The sequence below is a fragment of the Sciurus vulgaris genome (genome assembly GCF_902686455.1).
Source record: "Sciurus vulgaris genome assembly, chromosome: 8".
NCBI lineage: Eukaryota > Metazoa > Chordata > Mammalia > Rodentia > Sciuridae > Sciurus > Sciurus vulgaris.
This window is the reverse complement of record NC_136468.1, coordinates 50,007,757-50,035,541: the sequence shown is the minus strand read 5'-3', so window position 1 is coordinate 50,035,541 and position 27,785 is coordinate 50,007,757. Positions and strand designations below refer to the sequence as shown.

The window sequence follows — 27,785 nt, the reverse complement described above, 5'->3', positions numbered from 1 at the left end:
AAGGTCTGGCTACAAACATTGCTATACAGAAGGGAGAGAGGCCTTTTAATCACAGATGGGGGAAGGAACCAGAAACCTGAGTTTCCCTGCCAGTATGGTGTGCCAGATTATGGTTTCCCCAGAGATCGCTTTATACCCAACAGGACAACAGGGAGACCTTTTGAGGTGTGGGCACTGTAGCAATACTGATTCCTGTAGTTGCCTCCATTCTAAATCCTGCTCTTGTCAGGTATTTGTCCTCTGTGGCAACCAGGCATGGACATTTTATTTTAGACTTTGACCGTGATGGAGATCCTCACAGTAGTTCACCTTGGTAACGTTAAAGAAAATGGAAATGAATTATTTAATATTTTCAAACACTTCACATTTTAAAGGATTTCTCTTAGAAACACTTGTGAATCTTGTTTCTCACTGATGAGGCTGTGCTGTAGTTTTAGAGGAAATGAATTGGGGGATGACTGGCTTGGGTCTCTGCCTTTCCTTGCCAGCTCTCTGGGGTGTGGTTCCGTCAGTTATAATCTGAGGTGGTTTTTTAGTGGTTTCCATAAGTATTGCCTACACATCTTCCTTTTTTTTGTTTTTTTGTTTTCCTTGCTGTGTTGTATAATATAAAGTTTGGGACAGCTTGAAAAAGCAAGGATTTAATTATTCTTTAGTATTCTTTTTTCCCCAAGTGTTAAAACAGAAGCTTAAGCCTGTGGATCTTATATCTCTCTCTTAACAGTTACCATTTCAGAAATTATAGTGAAAGTCACTGGTAAAGATGGCATCCACTATCAATGTGTTCTGAAGTACCTTTTTTTCTTAATAAAGGAAGGCTCACTTGACAGGCAGTTTAGAAATGATACCAGTGAACTTATGTTGAATTGGCTAAAAGTACATTAGCCAGTGATAAATCTAAATCTAATAAATCCCAATTTAATATCCCTTTCACCAAATCATACTACAAATACTAAAAATCTGTGAAACATGATGAAATATGGGTCAAGTGTGTTTTTTCGATAAAACTCTTAAAATGTGTTTATAATGTGTTTTAAGGTTCTCTACTGCTAAATAGAACCCTTGAAAAGGAAGAAGTACTTGAACCAAATTACTCATACTCTCCAAGTCTATAGAGGCTATTAGTTTGAAGATGTAGACATAATAAAAAGGTGAAAATAGAAGTATTTTGCTTTCTTGAACATCTGTTTATTAAGTGTACTCATGTTACTTGTGGTAATTGTATAAAAATTTGCATACCATTATCTTTTTCTAGTGCAAAATTGTATAAGCATATAAGTGAACACAGTATCATTGTTTTTAATCTTTCAAAATTACAAAATATATAGTCCCCCCATATTTCTTTATGTTCATGTAATATGTTTATATACACCCAAAGTTGTCATTCTTCTGCTGGGCGTTGCAGGATTTCCAAAAGGACAAATATTCTGATTTAAACAATGATGACATAGAAATTATGTGGCTATGTATAATGTTAAAACATTTTATTTAATAACAAATATTATATTTGATTTTATAAATTAGTAATCAAAATTTATAAAATGTTTTCAAGGACTCTAACCAGTATATTGACTGATGTTAAAGGGGGAGAAGTTAACCTTTCATTTTTGGGGGGTGAGGGACTTCTTTTCATGCCTTAGGAAGAAAGGTTTATTCTTTTAGAGTGTATAATAGGTTGAAAAAAAAAATAACTCCCTTTCCCCTAAGCATATCAGTCCTGAACCCCCAGAAACTGTAAATATGAACTTATTTAGAAAAAGTGTATATAGGTGTTGATTGTGTTAAGAATTTTGTGATAAGGGGCTAAAGGTGTAGCTCAGTGGTAGAGCACATGTGTGAGGTCATGATGCCTTGGGTTCAATCACCAGCACAAAAAAAAATAGAGAAAAACTAAGCCAAAAAACGTAATTCTTCTCTGTGACTGGGTAGGTGTAGCACTGGGCTTAGCATGTGCAAGGCCCTTGGGTTCCATTTCCAGCATGTGTGTAAACACACAAGCACGCATGCACACATGCACAGTATTTCTAGGGAGATATCATTATTTGGGTGGACCCCAAATGTCATCACAAATAAGAGGAAGGCAGATACCATAGATGATGAGGAAAAATTACATAGAAGAGAAGGCAACATGAAAGCTGAGGCAGAGATTTTAGAGTGCTGTGGCCACAAGTGTAAAAATGCCAGCAGGCACCGAAAGCTGGAGGAGGTGAGGGGTGGATAGATTCTCCCCTACAGCTTTTGGAGGCAGTCAACCCTTCCCAATACCTTGATTTCACCCAGTATTGCAGATTTGGGGCTTCTGTCCTCCAGAATTGTGAGAGAATAAGTTTCTGTTGCTTGAAGTCACTCAGTATGTGATACTAATAGAGAGTGGAATTGCTGGATTCTATGATAACTATGTTTAACATTTTGAGGCGCTGCCAAACTATCTTCCTCAGTAGTTGTACCATTTTCCATTCCCACCATTGTTGTCTGAGGGTTCCAATTTCTCCAAAACCTTGTCAGCATTTATTTTCTGTCTTTTCAATCACAGCTGTCCTGGTATGTGTGAATGTTATTATGGTTTGGATTTGCATTTCCCTAATGATTAATGATCTTTAATTTTTATGTGCTACAGGCCATTTGAGTGTATGTGTGTATGTACATCTTCTTTGCAGAAATGTTTATGGAGAGCTTTTGCCCATTTTTTAAATGGGTTATTGGTTCTTTATTGTTGAATTATAAAATTTTATAGTTTTAGTTCTTCCATTAAATCTATGATTCAGTTCAGTTAACTTTTGTGTGTGGTATTAGGCATGGACTCCATAACTTTTAGGATTTCTAAGCCATTCCATCTCCCAGTATTTCTCCTACTCATTCTTTCTGTCCTTTCCTGCAGCTGCATGCACACTACATGTTTCAACTGTACTACATATTTCTTATGCTCTTTTTTATTTCTTCCATTTTCTTTTCCAATTCGTGCTTCAGTTTGGATATTTTCTGTTGATCTGTATTGAAGTTTACTAATCCTGTCTTCTGGTACCCCTTGTCTGCTGTTTTGCTTATCCAGTTTTTAATTGGAGGTATTGTTAGTTTTTGTTTCTGGAATTTCTATTTGATTCTTTTTTGTTTGCTTTTATTATTGCATTTATTTGAAGTTCTCTTTTCTGTCCATTTTTTTTCATCTTTATCTCTGTTTTATTAACATAATAATTATCTCAAAGTCCTTGCCTGTTAAACCCAATATTTGAAGAAGCTCATGCTTTTCATAAGTTTGTCTATTTATCACCTCTTTATTTTAAAATCTGTAGATTTGAAAAAAAATCTTGATTTTTGTTTTTAGCGTGATAGCAACAGCTTGTGGTGAGAAGGGGAAAGAATAGGATAGGTGCTGACCCTTTATCCATCTGGAAGCAAGGATTTGTTTTCCTGGGACTCCATATATAATGTAAGGATTACTCTGGACGGATAGAGCAGCAGCATTAAAGAAAGATCAGTATGACATAAGTGATTAGTAGACTGTGTGGAACATACATGTCTCACCTGTTTAATGTGTGGACATAGGCCCTGACTAAAGATCTTTGGAGAATGATTAATTATCTCAATATTGTAGCTAAGAATGTATAAGTCAGATCTATGCTGTGTAGCATGAAATATTAGTATGTATGATTTCATATAATGTTTGTAAATTATTTCTCAGTTTTGGCATTGATATATGATGAACAAGGATATTTAGGCATATGAGTTGGTGACAGGCTTTTAGTCTTTTTCCTTAATAAAAATGCCATTTCCCACACATTCATTATTTTTGCAGTATAGTAAAAATATTCAGCTAGTAAATATTGTTTTTTTTCCTCTGAAGGAGAAAATATTAGCAAGTAAAAATGAACATTTGTGTTTATTGTGTTAGTCTGAATGGGTTCTCTAAGATGATTATGATCAGGATAATTCCATAATTATATGGTACTTTATTTCCTCAGTTCTTGTGTACAGGGTATTTTTCTTCTTTTAAAATGTTTATTTTCTTTTTTTTAGAACACGACTAGATGAACTGAGAATGTTCTTAGAGAATGAGACTTGGGAACTTTGTCCTGTTAAGTCAAATTTCAGCATTTTGCAACTTCATGTAAGTTTTTCTCAAGAGCAATATGTTTTTTAGTCATCTTTTAATCTTTTACTTATTAAAAAAATATATGAGCATTTATAAACTAAAAAAATTAAGGAAAGTTGATGTGTCTTCCTTCCTTGAAAGTCATTAGTGGCAAACCCCTTTCAGAAGAATGATCATTTCATGGGTATGAAAAATCCATCTATTTACAAAGTACAGTTTACATGCTTCATGCTTTTGCCTAAGAAGAATTGCAGCTAAATTGTTTTTTTCTTTTCTTTCAAATTCAAAAGAAGGTATACTGCTATATTTAAAGTTTTCAGAAAGTTAATCAGTTATATTTTGGTGCTATTGAGTAAAAATCCTTATTTATATAAGTAGAATATTTCTCTTTTCTTAAAGGGACTTTAATTATACTAAGTCCCTTTTAATTACACTAAGGCTCTTAAATTATACTACAATTTGTAAATTTGCCTATAATGAGATGGTGCCTCAGAAATAAAAGAGGCACTTATAAAAATAACCTTATCTAATTTTTATTTGTTAATTGGATTCCTTGAATCTCTATAGAATAAGGAATCTGTAAAAAACTGTCTTTAATAGGTTTGATTTTATCTTTAATTGAAACACACTATAGACAAATATTTGAGATATTTTGTTCTGGAAATATCAAATATCAAAAGGCAGTACATATACTTAAATCCATACTTAGAAAGTAGTGTGTTCAGTTTTTGCCCTTGGAAGGCTTTCCATTAGCAGTTTTCTTAGTTTAGTCTGGATAAATGCAGAGATTGCATGATTAGTTCTGTTGTGTTCCTTTCCTAATATGCAAATGTGTTGGTAACAAATGTTTCAAAGACAACAAAATTAACATTAATTTAAATTAGCATTAACAAAGTGTAATTAACTTTAAATTAACAGAATCTATAAATTCTAATGTAATTAAGATAATTTCTTAACATTATTTAGAATTCTAAGTTTAACATTTAATTTTAGAATATCTATTTAAATAATTTTATTTGAATTTTTATTTCACCATCAAATTGTAAATGTTTGCATACATACTTAGTGTAATTCTAAGACCTTATTTTAGAGGCACCTTGAAACATTACCATTCAGGGGAGCATTATTTCCTTCAAAGGGGTTACCTTGAAAACTATTCACATCTTGTTTACTAGATGCATGTTCTGTGTTCCTAGATGCATGTACTGTATCTTGTGGCTATTTAAAAAAAATTGTGGGCTGGGGATATAGCTCAGTTGGTAGAGTGCTTGCCTCATAAGCACAAGGCCCTGGGTTCAAATCCCCAGCACCGCAAAAAAAAAAAAAAAAAAAAAAAAAAGTCTCATTAATTTATATTAACCCTTTGTATGAAATTGTAAATAAGAAAAATAAATGGCTTGATTTTTAGGCACAACAGTGAGTCTGATTTAATATGTAGTTGAAATTTAGAAAGAAAATAAACATACATAATTTAAAATTTAACAAACCAATGTACTTTTAGGAATTTAAGAATACCTTTTAATAATATCATTGGATCTTATAATAAGAATATCACTGAATATGAAAAACCATATTTTGGGGATTAATCTTTAGATAGAAAAATGTTGAATTTTTTGTGATAGATTATCAGATAAAGAATGTTGTAATTCAGATGAACTTTAGATATTTTAAAAGAGAATTCTTATCTTATTAGTTGTATAATCTTGAATTTGGCGCTGAATCCCTGCAGAACATCTCAAGTTTCTTCATCTGGATAATGTATGATTTGGACCAAGTATTACAACTCTTTTAGCCCTGGCATATGTGATTCTTTCAGTCTAGATTGGTCCTCTCATTTTACAGATGAAGAAATAGAAGCATAGAGGAGCCAGGTGATATTCCCAACAATATGTAGAAAATAAATGTCATGTACTGGATTAAATAGCAAGCTAGAAGTAGAAGACACATCACCTGTGTTTGTGTTGTCTGCTTGTTGGTATATAAAGAAAAGTAAATGAAAGTTTATAGATAACATAACAAAGTAAGACATATACTTCGTGCTTTATTATAGAATATCTTAAAATGGTACAAGCATAGGAATAAGCACAGTGTATGACTTAATTGGTTTTTATATATGATTCTGTTCATTCAAACTGTATTCTGTTAGGACTTTTATTGCTACATTAAGTTTTTTAAAAGTATTCAAATTTGTTAAGTTTTTTTTTTTTTTTTTTTAATTCTGTGCATTTCCTTAAAGTCAATGCCAAAAGTAGCTTGATGAAGATATCACTGATATGTGGTATTATTGACTGAGTCGTGATTAGGAAGACATTTAAAATTGTCTAAGATTGTGATTTCAGACAACCTGTAAGATTTTAAGGCAAAAAAAAAAAAAAAAGATTTTAAGGCAAATTAGATCATGATTTTTCTCCTGATTCACCCTACATTTACATTAATAGAATATGTTTATCACTTGAATTTTATTGTTTTTCCTAAAGGGCATCTGGTTTCTTTTTTAATGTCTAGGAATTTAAATTCATGGAACAGTCTCGTTCCCCATCAGTTTCACCTAGTAAGCAGCCAGTCTCAACTTCTTCAAAAACAGAGACCTTGTTTGAGCAGTACTGTAGTGGTGGGAATCCATTTGAAATTCAGGCCAGCCACAAAGATGAAGAAACAGAAGATGTCTTGGCTTCTAATGGGGTATGTGATATTTCTAAAACATACTATGAAACAGAAGTTACATTTATTTAAAAGTGTTCTACTCAATGAGGAAAATAATTTGCCAGACTTATTTATCCACCTACCAGGTAACTTTCTATGTACATGCTTACATACCTACAATAGTACTTGTTTGGATAGTGACTTACTCAACACATTTTGATGACAATGTCCTTCTGAACAATAAATTTTGCCTTTATTTTTGCGTTATGTTTTTACCAGATCATTAATCTAGTAATAGAATAGCATTTTCACTGAATATTATATGAGGTGGGTGAGGGAATAAATTATCTGAACTTTTTTTTTTAACTCCCTTCCTGGGTATGTAGGCATTTTGTTCCATGTTTCTTTATCTGAGAGAATGGGAGGAGGGAGAGAGAGAGAAGTGTCTTACCTTGTCACCTGGCAGGGATGTTTTTAAGATTTAGAAGTACATTGCTTTAGCAACACTTTGAGCAGCTTAAAAACAGTTTCAGTAGTGTTAGTGGAAAGAATTTTAACTCTGATAATGAATATTGCCTTTATTGTTTATTAATTCTGTGACCCTTGGAAAATTATTTTGTGATTCTGAGTTATTCCTTATTTACAATGAGGAAAATTCTTTCCAATTCCCTATAAGGTGTTCCAAAATATTTTCAATTGACAAAGGATGATATTTGATGCATCCTTCTGAGCTTCATGATTTCTAAAGGAATGCACCATGGTTTTTATTTTAGATTTAGTGAAGTCAAAGTGAAAACTGTTCAGACTTGACCTGAGAAAAACCTTTTAACCTTTGTCTCTGTATTTAATTTTGGAATTTCTTTTTTGTTTACTGAACGCGTATTTTTAAAAATACTATTAGGAAAAATATACCATCGACATGTTTTATCATGAGCTTTAAATTATTTCAAAATAAGTCATGTTTAAAATTACAGTTCTTTGGTGACATTTCGCCACCAAGTATATACTAAACTGAGAAGAATTAAAAGGCATTTCAATTATTTTGAAATAATGTGTCCATCTATAATGATCTGTGAATTAAAACTTACATAGCATTTGATCCTTTTTATTTACATTAATTGTGTTCTATATGGTTGCTGTGAACACTGAGTTAGCACATGATAAACCATTGCTTCTATGGTGCATATAGGATTAAATTCCTGTGAACCTCTGATTCCAAAATACTCATCAACTCATCAATATATGACCTTGTTTTATGTATGCTTCTATTAAAGACATCTTATTTATTATATACTGTTGATTTATTAGCATTGTACTTGTGGCTAACAGCACTATAACTTACGCCTAAGCGAAGCTTATCTAGCCCAAGCACTTTCTCTGTAAGAGACCTCACAGCTGCCTTGTACTTAGGAACGCTATATAGCACTTTGGCACTGTCTTAAAATGGAGGCCACTCTAAACAGTGAAGTTGCCAACAAAAATCATGGCAATATAAAATACAGAATTAACCATGACAAGGACAACTGTTTATGGTATAAGAGCAACAAGAAGGCAGAGCATACCCTCAGCTGAAAATGTATAAATTTCATGACTCAAGAGTTTTTGCCTCTGAACATGTCTATGAGTAACCACAAAAGTGTCTTAAATCTTGAGTTTGGGCTTACAAATAAATTTTAGGCAAATTTGCAAATATCTAATTAAATAATGAATACCCACTATACCATGTAATAAAGAATCTCTTTTGTGATAACAGGAAACCCTAGTTTGTGTGGAACACTTATCTGTATATCATCAGAATCAAACTATATTAAATATAGGAGAAGCCTACAGTGCTTTTTTTTCAATTATTAATATGTAATGTAATCTTTTCAGATACAACTTAAGTCCTTGAGAATCTGAGACCACATCTAAATATGGCCTGACAAAATGCTTTCCCTTAATAGACAGTTAAAAAGTAGTTGTTAAATTCTTTCCATTTGTCTTCATATTAGTTTCCTCAGCTGTCAAATGGAATTAAACTTTCTCAGAGTTGTAGATTCAGTGAGATAATTCATAAATGCAGACGGCATGGTGATGGGTCAAAAACTCAATAATTTTTGACCATATTTTAACTATATTAATCTATAACATTAATTTGATGATGGTGATACTTCCACTGATTTCTTTACCTTGCATGGTTTCCACTGTCCTTCCCCTTGCTGGCATTTGGCCATGGTAACATAATAGGTGATGAAGATGTTAGGAAGGCGTTTATCTTTTTGAGGAGTAAACCTGTCATTTTTGTCCTTACTCTCAGTAGGTCCCTGGATGCTAAGCATAATGTTCTAAGTCACTCTTGGAACTAAAGCTCACCATAATGAATTAGGTAGAACATCAGCATGTGTGTTGAATGTGTTTATTAAGCTGAGTTAGTACTTCCAAAGAGGCTGGGAATTGGATACTTCCAGATTGTTCAGTATAAAAAGAAAATATACTGTTGAAATCCAGTATAGGAAAGAAGGAGGGCTGAGGAGAGGAGGGGAGGGGAGAAAGGAAAAGAAAAAAAGAAAGGAAAAGAAAAGGAAGAACGCTTGGTTCCTCCATTAAGGTCCAGTGAGATATTTGTTTTGTTGTTGGTTTTTTTGTAAATGAAGATTTGATTTTGTTGGACATTTACAAGCTTATAGGTATAATATTTTTATTTTCCTTTTCTTTTCAGCTGGTTTAGGGAGGATGATGGAGAAGAAAATGAAAGGATGATTCTTGATGATGAAATTATTAAGAATTTACCTATTCAACTACTTCTTATAAAATTGGTGTACTTTAATTTTTTTGAAAGACCCCAAGAAAGGTTGCTCTCTGTGCTCATTGTTGTATTTTACTCTATTCTCTTTAGTATGAATCTGATGAACAAGAAAAGAGTGCCTATCAGGAGTATGACAGTGACAGTGATGTTCCCGAGGAACTCAAGCGAGATTATGTGGATGAGCAGACAGGAGACGCTCCTGTGAAAAGGTAATTGTTTAGGGGGTATGGTATTAGCATTTTGTGTTGTACTCTTGACATATTGAATTTCCTTTAAAGGTTAAGAAAAAAAATTGGTGGTTATCACATCCTATGACAAAAGTTTAAATGTGTTTTAAAGAATGATTCCAGAAAGACTGAAAATGTAGGTTTTCCTTTATATTCCATAATAGTGGATTTTCAAGAAAAAGTATCCTTAAGAAAAGTTCTGCTTAGCAAAGCTTTATTGTGGTGTTTCACAAGTCAATTCATTTGACTGTGAGTTTGACTATTACTGTTTTTTTTTTTTAAAGCATCACATTAGGTAATTTTAAATGGCTAATAAAAGGTTTTAAATTAGTTTTTTAAAAAATTTATATAGCCTTTTTGACATTGTTTTTTGCAGCAAGATTCTAATCCCTGTTTTTTAAATTTCCAAGCTAATCTTTTTTCAGATTTTTTAAAAAATGAAATGAAAATAAAAATATTGGGCATAACCAGAGAACTTTTAATTTAGCAACCAACAGTTTTTGCAAACGGTAAAGATCTTTAGATTTATAAAATCAGTGCTGCTGCCTTCAAGGGCAGTGTGTGCTTCACATAGATCAGAGAACCTCAGGGAGAAAGTGGCCATCATTTTCTATGTGGAGTTTTTGCCTCAATCTAGTAAATATAGCAGATCTCTACTTATTTTCCTGTTGTCTTGAGTTCTCTACATAAACCTTATATTAAGGTTTCCTGTTAGTGGTTGAATTTTGTTTTATGATCGGCAGTCTTCTTCAAAATTACGATAATTACATTAGAAATTTTTCTCATCTCCCAAATAAATTTGCCTGATTTTTATTTGTTGAAATATTAACATCAGAAATTTAGTGAACACAGATAGACTTTTCTAAGTGATAATTTAAGAACCTAGGGGTGTGGCACAATGCTAGGAGCCATGCACATGGCCCGGGGTTCAGTCCCCAGTACTTCAACAACAGAAAGGACTTAAATGATAAGTTTAAGTACTCCCTCCCTTACACTTAAACTCCACAATTTCTGTGTACTTGATTCACTTGAAACACTGACTGAAATAATTCTCTTCTTAAAAGTGAGCAAGTCATGCAGTTGTAGATATGTTAACTGGGAAAATTTATTTGTATTTGTACATTCGTTTTTAATGTATGTAAGGTATCGAGATATATACATGTATAATTTGTGATCTACTTTGAACTGAATAGAATTATTTTACTGAATTTCTTCATTAGATATGATTTGAGTACATTTTGGCCAAAAGGAAAGCTCCAAAAGGGAGTTGAAATAAATGAGTAAGATAGAGTCTACTTGTTCATGTACATATACCTCCATTTTTGGTAGTGTTAGTACAGACTCCTAAACCCTTTAACCTACCCATTAGAAGTTTGAGTCATGTGAATTTCTTACTGAAATCAATCAGTTAGTAGTTATTATCAATTCTAACTTTTAAGTGTCCCTTGAATATATCCATTTTCCTTGTTCTAGGATGTAATGATCATCCTATATCATGTCAAAATCATCTCTGTATCAGATTATTCAATCATCTTCCTTACCTTGGCTTCTTATTAGAGTCTTACCTCCTTCCAGTTCATTCTTAATGATTTAGCGATTTTTTCTTAGTTACAAATTTACTCATGCCATTTTCCTAGTTAATGTTTTTATTGGTTCACTCCAGCATTCGAGAGAGGGTTCATACTATTTAGGTTTGATTACTTTCATGATCTGGTCTGTGTTTACCTCTTTTCTGTCACTTTTCCCTCTGTCTGCTACAAGCTACTGTAGTGGACTCCAGTACTTCTCTCAGCACACTTTGTGCTCACTCCCTCTGCCCCATTACTTGCTATCCTTTGTTTTCTGCACTTGTCATATGACTTCTACTTTTCTTTTTTATCTGGCCCCAACGTTGCTATCATACCTTATTTTATTCTAAAGAGGGTATTTCTTTTCCTAAGTTTCTGAAATCAGGAAGATTAGTACATTTATACCTATGTATGTTATTTCCCTAGAAAATCTGCTTTTTAAGTGATATAGCTTTTTATTAATGGTTGAACAATGTTTTAGAATCAAAGAAATACATTTATAGTATTTATATTTGTTTGCTTATTTTTCTTCTCTGTACTGTGAGTTCGTCTGACACATAGTAAGAATTTCAGTGAATAATTAGTGAAAGAAAGCTAAATGCTAAACTGAATAGCTTATTGATTTATTACTTGATTATTCTAATTGCAACTCTTGTTTTTCTATATTAAGTGTTTCTCGAGAAACCCTAAAAAGTCGGAAGAAATCAGATTACAGTCTAAATAAAGTGAACGCACCCATCTTAACAAATACGACATTGAATGTAATAAGGCTTGTTGGTAAGTAGCTACCTTTTTTGATTAAGAAAAAAAATAGCAGTTAAATTGGTCTGCTTCAGTTACGGAATAATTTTTACTTGAAGTTTTCATTGCATGGTAACTACAGTACCCTCTTTAGTAAAAGATTTGAGAATATCTCATATGTCAATGCTTCTCATCTTAAATGTTCCAAGTAATAAGGTACTAATTTTAATGTTAGTTAATTTTAGTTTTTTAGTTAACAACTTGTTAAGTCTTTGCATCTTCTAAATTTTTCTAAAATATTCCAGTTAATTGAAATGTAATAAAAATTATCTAGTTGAGTTAGAGGTACATGTAGTATAATGATAGTACCATTTGCACATTTACCCATTTTTTTCTACTTAATTGTTTCATAGATCTTCAAAATCTTCCTCTCAGGTAAGCAGAGTGAATAGTGATCCTCTGGTGTTTTTAGATGCAAGGGTTTTACAAACTAAATGTTCAGATCATAGAAAGTGTTGTTCTTATTACAGATAAAACTTTGATGATTTTATAGAAGGCAAACAATATAAAGAAATGCCATTTTTAATGTACAGGTTTGAAGGTGATGTAGATTTATTTAATGTCAGTATTTAAACAGCTTATCTGCTCTCAGCCTTTATATTTCACCTATAGGTCTGTACAGTTGACAAATTAAGTTATAGGGTTGTCTTCCCACATTGTCATCTATACCAATCAGAATTTTAGTGGTTTTCTATAAAAATGTTTCCTGTTTATGAAAATGGTATTTACCAATGGTCTTATTTGATTAATCTTAGCTTTAATGAAATGGTCTGTGATCTTTAAGATAAATTCCAAATTTCATTAATGAATATGATAAAATGTACAAAATGCTTTAGTCCTACTTTCTTTAGAGAAAATATGAAAAAGCAATAATGAATTGAGAGGAAAAGAAATGGTATACGTTTTCATGGCACACAGAAAAATGACAGACTCTTAAAAGCTATTCTGTAGCTAATTATTGTCAGGGAAATTATCTTTTCTTCTTTTGTCCAAGGGACCTAACTGAGCAGTATCATGAATAATTCTCTAGAATTTATAGAATCAGAATTGGAAGGGTGCTGAGAGGTCATCTGGGATAAGTTACCACAAAATAAGGTATTTTTCAATAATGTCTGTAATATGTAGTGGCCATCAGGCTTTTGTTTCATGACTCATAGTCTCTCAAAGCATATTATTTTTCGAGACTACTTATTCTTCTATTAGGCCAATTTAATTGCTAGAAATCTCTTCCCTATGGTAAATCAGTCTCTCTAATTCTATAGTTAGTTTTGCCCTTCATAGACAAAGAGTGAATCAGTGTTTTTTTCCCTCCTGTTCTTCCATTTGATTACTGTTCAGACGGGTGATGGTAGTGAGTCTGTGTTTCCCTTCCTCAGATCTCTCACTCCCACTTCATTTTCAGACTCAGCACAAAGTTCACTGGTCTGGTCCTCAGAGATAGAAATTGCAAACCTTTCTGAATCCTTATCGTGCTCATTAACCTAGTTTACATTTAGAATTTTTGGTGTTTTTGAACATACTACTAAAAATGTAATCTGTCTGCCTTTGCTGATTATGTTGAAGTAGCAAACAGCCCTGACATATCAGTGGCTTTCACCCACAGGGAAGTATGCTTCTGCACCAGGAAGCACAAAAATTCAAGGGAAGTGAGCAAGAATGTAAAGTGTTCTTACAGGGAATGGGGAGAGCAGATAATTGGGGAAAATAATGCAGTCAGCCATGTTTATGTTTTACCTAGTTCAGAAGGGACTAGAGGTAGTCATGTTGCTTTTTACTCTAAAAGGGCATATATTCGTCAGGATCAAGTCAAATCAAATCAAATACAGGGCTAAAACAGATTGAGGACTAGGAGGGTATTGTGTTATGTTCAGATAAATGTAGGCATCAAATGCAGCTCTTAATTTCACAACAGGCATAAAGAATTTGAAAAAAAAAAAAAAAAACAAGTATTCTGCTATTTTTGTTATGGAAAAGGATCTTCCTCTTATGTTAATGGTAAAAATGTGTTCCTGGTGGTAAATTCAAAAGTTATTACAATAAATTCTTATATAAGGATTATTGATTGACATAGTAGACATTGTTTTTTAGTAGTGGATCTATAGAAATGGAGAAAAGGACCCTTTGATATGTCATGCTAGAAAGTAGGGCACAGTCCTGAATGAAATCTTCCTAAGCAATGAGAGTCTGACATTGTAATTTCAGCCTTCTATACCACTGTGTCTTCTCTTCAAGTTGTAATTTGGAACCAGTGCTGAGTGTGATCATTTAACTTGCTTGTCTTCTCTGTAGTGCTGGATTGAGGTGCTACCTTTAGCCTCCATCTCCCTTCCCCACCCACTATAGACATTTATGCCCTTCACTTTCTGTCACCCTGGAATATCTTTATCTTCATTTTGAAATATATTTGTAAAATATAATTTGAAGGGACCATTCACTTAGGGGTCTTCAGTTAGTAAATTCACATTTCCATCCCCTGTTGTTATTGCCCTGAGGAGCCAAAGGCAGTGCCTGTTCTCACGAATGAAGAAGTATAGTTGTGTAAATAAGATAAATTCTTGGTGCCCAGGAAGATGAATAAAATGATTACTGAATAGTTGGAAGATACATTTTAACACATGAAAGACATATTCAAAATATGCTTTTCAAGTAGTATTTACTAGGCGAGATTAAACAAAAGAATGTTTCTGGGGTCAGCCAGCCTCAGGTGGTATCTAAATTTCAAAAGGCTCAGGAACCTTTCCATTAGTGCAGAGGACTAATCAGAATGCTTGCTCCTGTAAAGAAAAAGTCCCATCAGCCTGATGAGTTCTTGCCAACAGAGCAGAGGAATTTGAAGGAATGTGTCAGCATGAAAATAGCTTTGTATTAAAGGTTTTCTCTCTCTCCTGAAGGCCACTGTCCCTTGACACCTCTAATGGATCTGAGGGGTAGGAGATAGATAGCCAAAGCTCATGCTTATAACAACTACAGAGCTTAATACAACAAAATGTTTTGGTAGCTAGAATATACATACTGGCACATGCATCAGTACTTTAAAATGATAGAAGATAGATTTGTGAGATTTTAGAAATACAGGACAAGATTGATGAATTAGGCATGAGGAATCACTCTTAAATTTTAGGTTTGTGTAATTGGCTGCTTATAATGCCATAACTAAAAAAAAAGAAAGAAGAGGAAAGCCAGGTTTGGAGAGCTGCTGATGAATTAGATTTTGGACAAGTAGAGGTACCAAATGAGGCACAAGTAGAAACAGTCTGTAGGTAAGATAAGTAGAATGGATTTAAAGTCAGGAGAAAAAAAAAAAAACATTTTTAGAATAATTATTTGAGTCATTGATATATAAATATTAAAACGATGCTAGTGGGTGAGTTTACTTTGTCAGTACCTTTTAAACTTCGGGTTCATAATCAGATAGAAAGAAGCACTATCACCCTTCTATCCCTATAGTACATATAAGCACCTGAACACAATACAACAAAGTACAGAAACCTGGGAAACAACAGTGGATATGGACACATTGTAGGGGCAGAAAGCAAGAGAAACCAGTAAAGGAGGTCCTGAATGAAAGGTAAAGAGACAGGAAAAAATTAGGAGGTAGAGAGAAGATCTTGAAAACCAAAGGATAAGAGCCTAGCCAAAAAGGAGAAAAGCCAAGCTAGCCTTTTATGATAATTTAAGCCATTGATTCTCAAATCGTAATATGCATCAAAATCACCTGGAGGGCCTGTTGAAACATAGTTTGCATCCAATTCAGTAGGTCTGGGGTGTAACCCGAGAAAACTTATATTTTAACAACTTCCAGGTAGTTAATGCATCTGGTCCAGGGAGCAAATTGAAAATCATTGATTTCTTTGTTTTTTCATAATTAGAATGTAAAACAATATGTGCTTAAATAAGAGGAAAATAATTCAAATATTTTTTTCTTTTTTTAACAAATGTAATTACATCAATTGTTTTCAAAATAATCTATTTCAAGTATTTGGATCAAGTTATAGAGTTCAGTGAAATCATAAGTATAATCTTATAGAAGTGTTACAGTATTTTTTATTTTTAAAATCCAAAACCTTGATTAAAATTAAAACTTTTTAAGAGAATTTCCCGGTGTGCTATTTATGGAAAAATCTCTCATTTTAGATTACATTTCAATATTAATGCATTAATATTGTAATTATCATAATAAGACAAGGTTACTATAATATGTATATTTATTTGTCAAGCAGTTTTAAAATATTTTTGGAGTTGCCAGCTGTGAATGTACAAAATTATGTTTTGAGAGGATAATCTAAAAAGTGCATGTCCCTTAGTGCATGTCACAAGGAAATGGTATTGGAGGATTATGGGGCTAAGGCATAATGATCAAACAATAGAATAAAAACTAGCAGCCAGGCACTTTGGTTAACATAACGGACCTGTTCATTTTTCACTTCCATCTTCAGGTCATTGTTCAATAGCTTTTCTAAATTGGCAAGCTGGCCTCTTCCTTCCTTTCCTTCAGGCCTCATTTATATCATTTGCAGTTTGCCTTTATATATGCTCTTATGCCTTTATAAGCTGTTTATGTCCATTGATGATTTCTTGGAGTAGTACAATGTAACAAGAGTAATGGACATTTTTCCAACTCAGATTCTTTTGTTTTGTTTTGTTTTGTTTTTTTTTTTTTTTGCTCTTGCCTCACCAGACTGTAAACTCCTAGAGATGAGAAGAGAGATGGTCATTTTTTGCATTTATAGCACTCAGCCAAGAACTTTTTTACTTTTGTAAGTTCCTAGTGTGAATTGGACTGACAAACCTTAATTTTTAAAACCTTGACTATTGGAGAAACCCTTTTTCCTCTCTTGTCACGATGTTCAAAGAAATTAAACTTCCCCACACTTCCAGTTCTTCTCTTCCCCTGTGTATTCCCTTTTTCACGGAGGTGCAGTCAGAACCTGGAATTACCCTGGGCCACCTTCCCTGTGGTAACCCCCCTCCTCCTTATGCCTCCTGCTGATGAGTTGTCCATGGCACCCCTCTGTTCTTTCTCTTGTGTCTAGTCTCTGTCCATCTTATTACTTGATTGGTTTCTTTGCCAGTCCTTTTGTTGTCTTTTCCCACCGTCTAGACTTGAGGTAAGAGATTTTGAACAGTGTTGCCCCTGTGAAACTTTTCCCCATCTGCAGCTTAGGTTAACTTCCCTTTTTTTTAACATCCCATTCTTCTCCCTATTGACCATCATAATTATAATTTTCTTAAGATGGTAGTAGTAACTGCGGTTTCTTAGCTATGTATCTGTCATATGCTAAATGTTTCACATGTATTTTCTCATGAATTCTTCACAATATCCTTTTTACACAACAAATAACTGAAGCTCAGAAAGAGAGCTTGACTTTTTGACACATCTGGTAAGTGGGAAAGCATAGGCTCTTATCCCAGAGCTAGTAAGCTCCTAACTTTCATGCTTCACATCCTGTGGAGGAAATCATGAATATTAAATCTCATTCCTGAACAAAGTGAATTATTCATGGATCAGAAAGGATATCACATAGCCTGGATGGAGGAAGGACGGACCTCTTGCAGTAGATGATCTGGGAAGAGGTGTCTGTCCTGGTCATCTGGGCTATATGAGATAAGTTTCTTCAGTGAGCATCCGAACTACATCCTGAACTACTGAGCATGTGTTCTAAACCAGGCAGGCTCACTTCAGCACTGTGTGTTTATATTTTTATCAAGGTAGTGCATCTCACAATAACAAATTGAATACTAAGGAAGAACTTGTAAAGGAAAGCAGGAGACACTTACCCAATTGCCTCCTGAAAGCAGTGTGGAGGTGATTTTTTTGGATCTGTTTGTTTTCTAGTTATTTCCTAAGAAAGAATGGTGAGAGGTAAATGTTTTTGAATTTGTATCAGTCTGAAAAATACCTTCATTCTGCTCTTTGGTTTGAATGACAGTTCATCTGTGGATAGAACTGTAGATTAAAAATTGTTTTCTTTAGAACTTTGAAACTTCTAAGCATTCTAGTTGTTCTATTGTGGTTGGATTTCTATTTTCCCTGCCTTCCCTTTTTCTCTGAAAGCTTTTATTATTTTTTTCCCCTTGACATTCTAGAATTCTATGTTGATGTGTCTGGGTGTGAGTTCTTTTTTATTAAGTATGTTCAGTAGTTTGTGGACTCTCAGTCTCAGGGCTCTTGTGTTCCTTATGACTGATACCAGTATTTCTTTAAAAATTTCCACCTATTTTATCTGTTCTCATTCTCTCTCACTGTCTCTCCTTTATTCAAGTGTCTCTTAAATTGATTCTTTTTATCTTATTTGCTCTGATGTTTTCTGTATTCTTGTCTTTTTCTTGACCCTTTTTGGAAACTTCTTTTTGGCCCTTTTATTTAATTTTTTTGATTTTAAAAATGATATTTTTAATCTTTAAGAGCCATTTTCTGTGTTTCTAGTGTTATGGGTTTTGTGTAATTATTACATCTCTTATTTATCTTGAACTATTCTGCTTCCTCTGTGATCAGCTTCCCTTCTTACTCTTATGCTTCACATTTTCTTATGTACTTGACTATTGTTTTTTTTTATTTTCTATGCACATTTAAGATACGGGCCTGCCCAGTTGTTGTAGGTTTCTTCTTCGAGTAACTAGAGCTGTGTCTGACCTGACTCTCTCTCCTCAATAGGAATTCTGTTTGGGTAGGTTTTGTGGAATAGGGCAAGACTGGGGGAACTTACTGGCAGCCTTTACTTTATGGTGACAGAACCCCAAAATCCCAGAATGAGGTAGACTTTATTCTCTGGTGCCAATATCCAATCCAGAAGCCTAAGCTTTCCTGATTTATTAAAGTTTACTTTCTCAATTTTTTTTTGGTTAGGTCAGTTTGTTTATATACTTCTTTTTAGAGAGGAGCCCTAAGGATTTTTATTTTCTTTTGTTTTTGTCTGTGAGTAAATTGTGGCAACCTTTGCCTCTAACAGGTAGAGGGGCCAGGGCTGGGGGCATACAGACTGATGCTGTCAGTCCTGCATGTGGACCTGCCATTTCATCCCTTTCAGCCCTGTTTTTCACTCTAACTGTATCAACTTGACTCTAAGCAGTTACTATTCTGTGGGTATTGTCCATATTCTCTGTGGCCTTCTTATGGTTAAATACTTTATATTTTCCATCAGTCTGTTCCAGTCCAAGGTTGGCCATCTAAAACAGGGGCTGACAAACTGTAGCATGTAGGCCAGAGTCAAACTGGCTGCCTATAATGACAAACAAAGTTTTATTAGAGTATAGTCATGCTCATGTGTTTACTTACTGTCTGTGGCTGCTCGTGCTGCAGTGGCAGGTTGAGTAGTCAAAGCAGAGAGCAGCAGAATCACAGAGACTGTGTGGTATGCAAAGCCAGAACTATCTGTTTGGTATTTTATAGGAAGGATTTGCCAACCCCTGTTCTAGAAATGTTTTGAGATTTCTCCTTTTCTTTCTATCTTTGTCTTTACATCCCCTTCTCTTCTTAGATCTGAGCTCAATTCATTTTAAAATCTTCTGTCCATTGAATAAGATCTTAGGAGGTACATAATCCTCCTTCAGCCTCCGAAGAACTCTCTGCTGTTCTCCCTTGGATTGGGTAGACAGTCTTCATTTTCATGCAGTTTAATCCACTCACAGACTCCTCCTTGAACATTACCTCCCAGGTATAACCTTGTAAGATATGAGAGCAGGGTCTCTGTGTCCTTGTACCTTAACACAAGGCCAGATATGTAGGAAGTCTTCAAAAAGTATTTGTTGAATGAATAAATATTATGTTTAGATTTTCTTTTCAGAGGGATGAAGAACAGGGAATCATTTTTATTTTGAATGTACATTTACAAAAAATAAAAATAGCCTTTACCTATTCATAATTCATTTTAATATCTTTTCTCAAGACTAAGTATCTGAGCAATGATTAATCTTAGTAGAAATGAAGAGTAACTTAAAAGTTATTTGCATTCCTCTTAATCATCTGTTTTTCTTTTGCGGTTTAAAATATTTTTTTCATTTTTTCTTCACAGTGTTACATTGTTTAATGTGTTGACTAGTTGCAGCTTAGGTAACTATGTTTATATTTGAGGAAATATCAGCAGAATTATCCAGAATGTTTTAGGAGCATATCTTTCTAAAATTAAAAAAAAAATTTTTTTCGTTGTCGAGGAACCTTTAATTTTATTTATTTTTCTATGAAGTGCTGAGAATGGAACCTCATGCCACACATATAGTAGGCAGGTGCTCTACCACCAAGCCACAACCCTAGCCCTCTTTCTAATATTTTTTTAAATGTCAACATAAAAACTAATTGCAAAAGATGACCCTGAAACAAAAGATTTATAAACAGGAGTAAGACTAGAATATGAGTTGCTTAAGTATCTGTTAGAATTGTCACATAAATTAAGACGTGAGGTATAGAGATGGTTTTGATAGTAAATTTTTCATTTCTTCTACTGCAGTTAGTGTATTTTCTTCGAGTCATGATATTTTTAATAGATAGGCTTCTTTCCCTATATTATTTCCCATAGGAATGGAAAAAAAGAAAACAGAATTAAATAGTTATTATTTGGTTCAGCCCATCTATCTTGTGCACTTAAAATACAGTAGCAAGTTTATAAATGTAGATGTTCGGTGTTAAATTTTTTTCTTGTGACTATCCAATTATATGTTTAGAGGAAAACAATAGAATTTTGGCATCTCCTAAAGGAAGGAATGAAGAGCATGTTCTTGTCTCTGAGGATATAAAGAAATGTTCTTGGCTCTTACACAAGAGTTCAACAGGGCTAGAGTTGAAGGGAATGGACAATGGTTGTGTCCTCTTACCTCTTGCTGTTTTACTTTTGCTGTGTATGTAAGATTATGAAATCACTTTTTCTCAAATATTTTGTATTTTACTTTATTACACTAAAACATGGCTAAGGAAATTATATTATGGAATCTCCTAGAAAAGAGGAACTGTGTTGTTTGTAGAGCATCATTTGTAGAAGAGTGTAGGAGTTCTGTAAAATTTTGACAAATTGTAAAATGTAATTTTATACTATAATAGGAAAACTTTGTAGTAGGTATCATTTATCAGTACTGTCCAGTAGAACTTTTCAGTATGTTGGAACTGTTTATAATATCTGCTGGTAATATAGTTGCCATCAGCCACATGTGACCACTGAATACTTGAAACAAGGCTCATGTGACCAAGGAGGCAATATTTCACTTTATTTATTTTTGGATAGTGTTTTATTCTTTCATAATTGTAGGCTAACAGATATTATTTATTTTTTTTCTTTTCAGGGAAATATATGCAGATGATGAACATTCTTAAGCCAATTGCCTTTGATGTTATCCATTTCATGTCTCAGCTATTTGATTATTACTTGTATGCCATATATACTTTTTTTGGCCGGAATGATTCAGTAAGTCAAACTTTGGAGAGAAAGTGCTTCTTTTAAAATTTATTCATTTTTTAAATGTAAAATTTTTATTCTTATATAACATAACATTCTTAGATAACATTATTATGAGAATTATATTCGTACAAATTATTAATATCAGCTTTCTGTCTGTGTAATTGCCTTATTTAAATATTAATTTTAAGCTTTGATCTTATAAGCATATTGTATGTTATTCAAATTTTTGGCAGAAAAAGTATAACATCTTTCTAATCTTGACATATTTCACAATGAAAAATGTTCAGGTTACTTTATTTAAATGTGACCTTGTGTATACTTACTACATATTAAATGAAACTTTAAATGTTGACTAACAACTTTAACAGTCACTATCACATTCCAAATGTAAGAAGTATTTATTAAAATAATTGAAGTTCTTTCATTGAATGTATATCTGACAGACTTAATGTTTCTTGCACCTCCTTTTTGTGTTCCCAGAACTATTATTGAGTTTATCTTTTTCTACTTCTAATGGAGAATACCATGATATTTGAACAAATCTCACATTTGGAAATTATTATGTGTGTTGCATGGATGTTTGACAGTTTTCTGTTTAAGAACATCCCACTAGGTCATAGGGATATAGCATAATACTATCTTTTCTAATACCATGTTTCCTTTTGAAAACATATAAATCTTGATTTATAATTAACATTCATCATATGAATATTCATCTAGTGATCACAAGTACATCAAAGAGATGATCTTTTTATATAGGATATGAATTTCCTGTGTTCCTAATTTTGACAAATGTTCTTTAGAAAGAATGCTAATATAATAAGAGATGAAGTGTTGCCACAGAGTTTATGTTACTTAACAGTGGGTACCAATTATCACTGAATTTGGAAACTCACTAAGTAAATATTAATAGAGGAAGACATTATAGAGTTTTATCTCCATGTCAGAAACTTCAGCCTTCTACAGAATCTTACTCTGTCTTCCAAATTATTGTTCCAGACCAGTGCTATTCAAGAGATTTTGTATTAATTGGAAGTATTGTGTATTTGCATTGCCCAGTGTGGTAGCTACCCATGACTTTTGAGCACTCGTGACTGATGTGACTTGAAGGTCTGAATTCTTAATTGTATCTTAATTTTAGTTAATTTATCTTCAGATAATAGCCACATATGACTATTGACTACCATATTGTACAGAACAGTTTGGGACAATATTATTGATAAAACATGCTAAAATAGGATCTTTTAAAATCTCTTGGCTATCTAATTGGTGTGGGACATGACTTTCCAGCTGATTGTATACTGGCATAAATTCGTTTGCAAGTGGGGCTCATTAGAATCTGAGAAGGTTGGTGGAACATTGTTAGGTGCTTATTGTAAAATATATTGTGTATTTTATTTAAGATGGGTTATGTTTTAAAGAATACATTAATATGTTATTTTACATTAAATGCATTTTCAGTTATGTAAGTCTCAGCACAAACTAATTATATTGAAACAGTTAACTGTTAGCAGAGTTTCTTTAACATTGGTGTCTGTCTAGGTTATATTAGGAATAGTTGCATAGTATAAAAAAAAATATATATATATATGAGAAAGTATGCATGAGTAAATATAGCATTTCCTATTCCTCTTACCTTCATTATTTATTTATTTATACATACTGGGGACTGAACACAGAAGTGCTCTACCACCGAGCTACCTTCCCAGTCCTTATATTTTATTCTGTGACAGGGTCTCACTAAGTTGCTGAGGCTGACCTCAAACTTGCGATCCTTCTGCCTTAGCTTTCTGGAATAGCTGGGTTTACAGGTATGCACTACTGTGCCTAGTTTACTTGTACTTTTTAAGAAAGGCTTTTTCTGTTTTAAATTACATTTATTAATACTAAATTTTAGCTACAAAGCAAATATTGAAAAGATGCACATTTTCAAATAGAATAGCTTAAAATTTGGAACTACTATTTTTGATTCTACAAAATTCAAAAAAATACTCAAAGACTTTGAATCTCTTTGAAAGGGGTTTTCTGAACAAATTTATAGAAATAAACAGTCCATTTCACTTCTCTGTCTATATTTTGCTTCATGTAGTTTTTGTTAAAGTCGTTTTGTTTTCTTTGTCAGGTTATATTCTTCATAGCTATTTTAAATCACTTTTGGAGGAATAAAAACACAAATAAGCATATGTATATATGCAGAGTTGAAGAATAGCTTTTGATTTCCTAAGAGAATAAGCTTTTCAAGCCCATTAGAAACCCTAGAAGTTCCCCATATTTATAAAAACAGACCAATAAATATGTACATATGTACTCCAGATTGCCTCCAAATAACACTCCCTAAATTGCCTTATTAACTATTGAGTTTTAGTTGGTAGGAAGGGAGAGAGAATCACATGGTGGGTGGAATAGGAAGAAGTATATATGGTTGCACTTGCTCCTCTCCCAGAAGAAAGGGATTGCTGTGAGTGAATTTATCTGGATGCTTCTTGAGGAATCATAAGCATGTTTTCCTGGGAGGTCTGGCTTCTGGGGACACTGTATGCATTAGTCCAGAGATTTCCTTCTATTCACACTAATTCTTCGAGAAGCTCTGGCTCCTCACTGAACTGCTTATAACCTACTATACTATGCTCAATTTTATATCTAAGCCAATAAATTCTATTGTAATGTTATTCCTAGTATTGCTTCATTTTGCCTCACCCCAATCTTTCCATTGTTCTCTTGAGTTACATTTTCCTTGGTCTTAACTGTTCCCATGCTCTCATGGAGACCAGTCATTCTGTAGCTTACCTTCACAGAGTACTAAACAGAGGGTGGAAACTCGGGGCTCAGGGCTCAGTGTACTAATGATTTGCTTTCAGGTAGGTCTTATGAACATTCTTACTTGGCAACAGTTTGTAATTCTAAATAAATTTAATTACCTTTCATTAATAAAACTGTTTCCTTGTAGACAGTCTGTGATTGAGTATCTAAACTTTTAGGAGATCAGTTAACTTCCACTTCCAGGTATGAGAGACCAAAAAGTTACTGGATGACATTCCCTGCAGAAAACAACTATAAAAACCTGAATGTTATTCAAAAGCCAGCTGTTTGAGGATTCTGGAGAGTAAGCAGAAGAAGCAGATAGACTGCGGTGGGGAGTTCATGTTAATGTGCAGGTGGGAGAAGGAGTAGCTTTAAGCATAATTTCTATGCCTATGGCTTTTAGCCCAGGGCTTTGTGCAATCCATGTGGCACACAAGGGAGATAAGCATGGGAAATCCTGCCATCTTTATTGCACTGGGTGACTGGAAAAGAAGAGCCAGGAAGCCAGGGGACACTGCTAAGAATGGAGGAAACCGAGAAGGGAAGGAGCTAGAGAAGAGATGTTCAAATTTACTACCTATATTTGACTAAACTATGAACCATGTTTTTGTGGGACAGACTAACTATAGCCCAGTCAAAGAAAAATCTGAACAGAAACCAAAGCTGCTACATAAGAGTTTATAATTAAGACCAGCTTAGAAAATTGCATACTGAAACTAAAGGAAATATTAAATATGAGAGAAGAAAAAACAAGTCTAGAATATTCAGATATATAGAATCAAAAAAGTGAAATGCATAGTTAGGTTAACAAAAATTAAAAGTAAATAAGAAGATCTAGTCTGATGCCAAGATATTAGAATTAAGATAAAAGGATTTTAAAAGAATTGTCCTCAATGAAATAAAACTTTGACTGTCTTTAATGAAGTAAAAAAGAACATGTTTTAAATGCATGAGCATGTCAGCAGAGAAATAGGTTCTAATAGTGGCAGTAATAAAAAAAATCAAAGTGACATCTTAGAGCTGAAAATACAATTCAAAAAATGGAAAAAATGATTGACTATACTTAACTAAATAGACATGAAAGAAGAAATGTGAACTTGAAGAGAAGTCAATAGAAATTATTCAAAGTAAACAATATAAAGAATTATTGGGAAATAGAAATGATCAGTCTTATAGACATGTTAGATATTTCAAATGATTAAACGTAAGTTATTTGAAATAGTAGATGGAGAAGAAAGAGTGATGGAATGAGGCAAAAAAAAATTCGTGAAGAAACACTGACCAAAAAGTTGCAGACATAAGATGCTAAACAATAGCAAATAGAACAAGCACAAAGAGACTACATACAGTAGAGTACACATCATGAGAAAACATTCTTGAAACCACAATGGACTTCTTATACAAAAGGAACCAATATCTGATCAACAGCTGACTTCCCACAAGAAACTGTGGAAACTTGAAGAGAGTTAAATAATACCTTTAAGGTACAGAAAGAAAAGAGAACCTGTATATCCAGAACTTGAGATCCACAAGCACCATTCAAGAATGAAAATTAAATTCATACATTTATATATAAATCAGTTTTTTTAAGAATGAGAATTTGTCACAAGAGATACATATGAAATCCAAAAGGAAAATGTTCAGAGAGAAAGCAGAGCAAGATAATGACAGATGATTCTAGTGATTGTCCCCTCACAGAAATTGTTTAGACTAAAGGAAAATGATACCAAATTAAAACATGGGTCTTAAGAAAAAGGTGAAGAGAATGGAGTCACCCTGGGAAAATGGCAAGAGACTGCATTTTTTTTCTATTTTACTTAATTTCTTTTATAAAGCATGTAACTGTTTAAAACTGAAATTCTTGTCTTCTGGAGTTCATAATATGTGTACATATATATTACAGCTATAATAAGGCATAGGGGGGAGAGATGGAATTGAGCATTTACAGATTTCTGTATATTATCTAAAGCAGAACATTGTTAACAGTAAATGACCTGCAGCAGATCAAGGATGTATATTATAATCTATAGGACAACCATGAAAAGTAATGAAAAGAACTTTAACTCTTTAGCCAATAGGAAAATTAAAATAGAATCACAGAAATTATTCACATATAGTCACAAAACGCAAGGAAGGAGATACCAAACAACCAAAAATAGATATACCATATAATAATAGATGCAGGCCCAATTAATAATTACATTAAATGTTAATGGACCAGACACCCGCTGATTGGACAGATTAAAAACAAAGATCTCACTTAAAAACAAGAATATACGTTAAATGTTAAAAAAAAAAAAAGCCCACGTAGGTTAAAAACAAATGGGTAGAAAAAGATACGCCATATAAATATCAAGCTTAAGAAGACTTTAGTGAATATATTAATATCAGGTAAACTAGATCTGCTAATAAAATGTATTACCAGAGTAATAATGATATAAGGGTCAATTCAAGAAAAATATAAGTATGAAGTACCTAATAACAGAGCTTCAAAATAGATAAAAACAATAATTGATAGAATTAAAGGGAAAAGAAAATTCAATCATAGTTGGAGACTTAAACAACAAACAATAACTAATACAGTAAGTAGACAAAATCAGCAAATGCTTAGATTTGAACAGTATTATCAGCGGTAAAGACTTGCATGATATATGTGAGACAACATACCAAACAATGACAGAAAAATTACAGGATAAATATTTTTTTCCAGTGCCCATGGTAACGTTTCTCAGGATAGATCATATTCTGGGCCATTGACATAGCCTAATAAATTTTTTTTAAAATTGAAATAATGCACAGCATACTATTTGTAGTTAAGTTAGAAATCTATGACAGTAAGATAACTAGGGCTGGGGATATAGCACAGTGGGACAGTGCTTGCCTAGTGTACACAAGGCCCTGGGTTCTGTCCTGAGCACTCACGCGCGCACACGCACATACACCCCTAAATATTTCAAAAGTAAACAGTACACTTCCAAATAATTGGAGCAAAGAAGAAATCACATGAGAAAAATTTTCAGCCAAATAATAATGAAAACACAATATAGGTGGGATGCAGCTAACTCAATGCGCAGAGGAAAGTATCTAGTTTTAAAATGGTGATAGCAGAAAAGAACATCTCAAGTTAATGATCACAATTTCCAACTTCAGAAGCTAGAAAAATAAGTACAAATTAAACCCAAAACGAGCAGGAAAAAAGGAATAATAAAGATAAAAGCAGAAATCAAAGAAATTGAAAACAAAAGCAATAGGGAAAAAAAAACCTGTAAAACCAAAAATGGTTCTTACAAGATATGAATAAAATTGATAAATGCTAATCATACTGATAAGGAAAAAGTAAAAGACAGGGCAAACTGTCAATAGCAAAAATGGAATGGAGAGCACCACTATAGATACTTCACACTTTAAACGAACTGTAGGAAATATTATGAACAATTTTATGCCAGTGAACTTTCCATACTAGATGAAATGAACTAATTCCTT

At 33.2% G+C, this 27,785-nt stretch overlaps 1 protein-coding gene across 2 annotated transcripts in view; it reads left to right on the top strand.

The window, feature by feature from the left end:
- Positions 1–27,785, top strand: part of VPS50 (VPS50 subunit of EARP/GARPII complex) — a 120,194-nt gene that overhangs the window by 64,323 nt on the left and 28,086 nt on the right. For both annotated transcript variants that reach the window (XM_079152088.1, XM_079152087.1), the window contains exons 17-21: positions 4,015–4,105; positions 6,596–6,772; positions 9,609–9,727; positions 11,984–12,090; positions 21,385–21,506. In XM_079152088.1, coding sequence (XP_079008214.1) covers positions 4,015–4,105; positions 6,596–6,772; positions 9,609–9,727; positions 11,984–12,090; positions 21,385–21,506 — 616 coding nt within the window. The remainder of the gene's footprint in view (positions 1–4,014; positions 4,106–6,595; positions 6,773–9,608; positions 9,728–11,983; positions 12,091–21,384; positions 21,507–27,785) is intronic.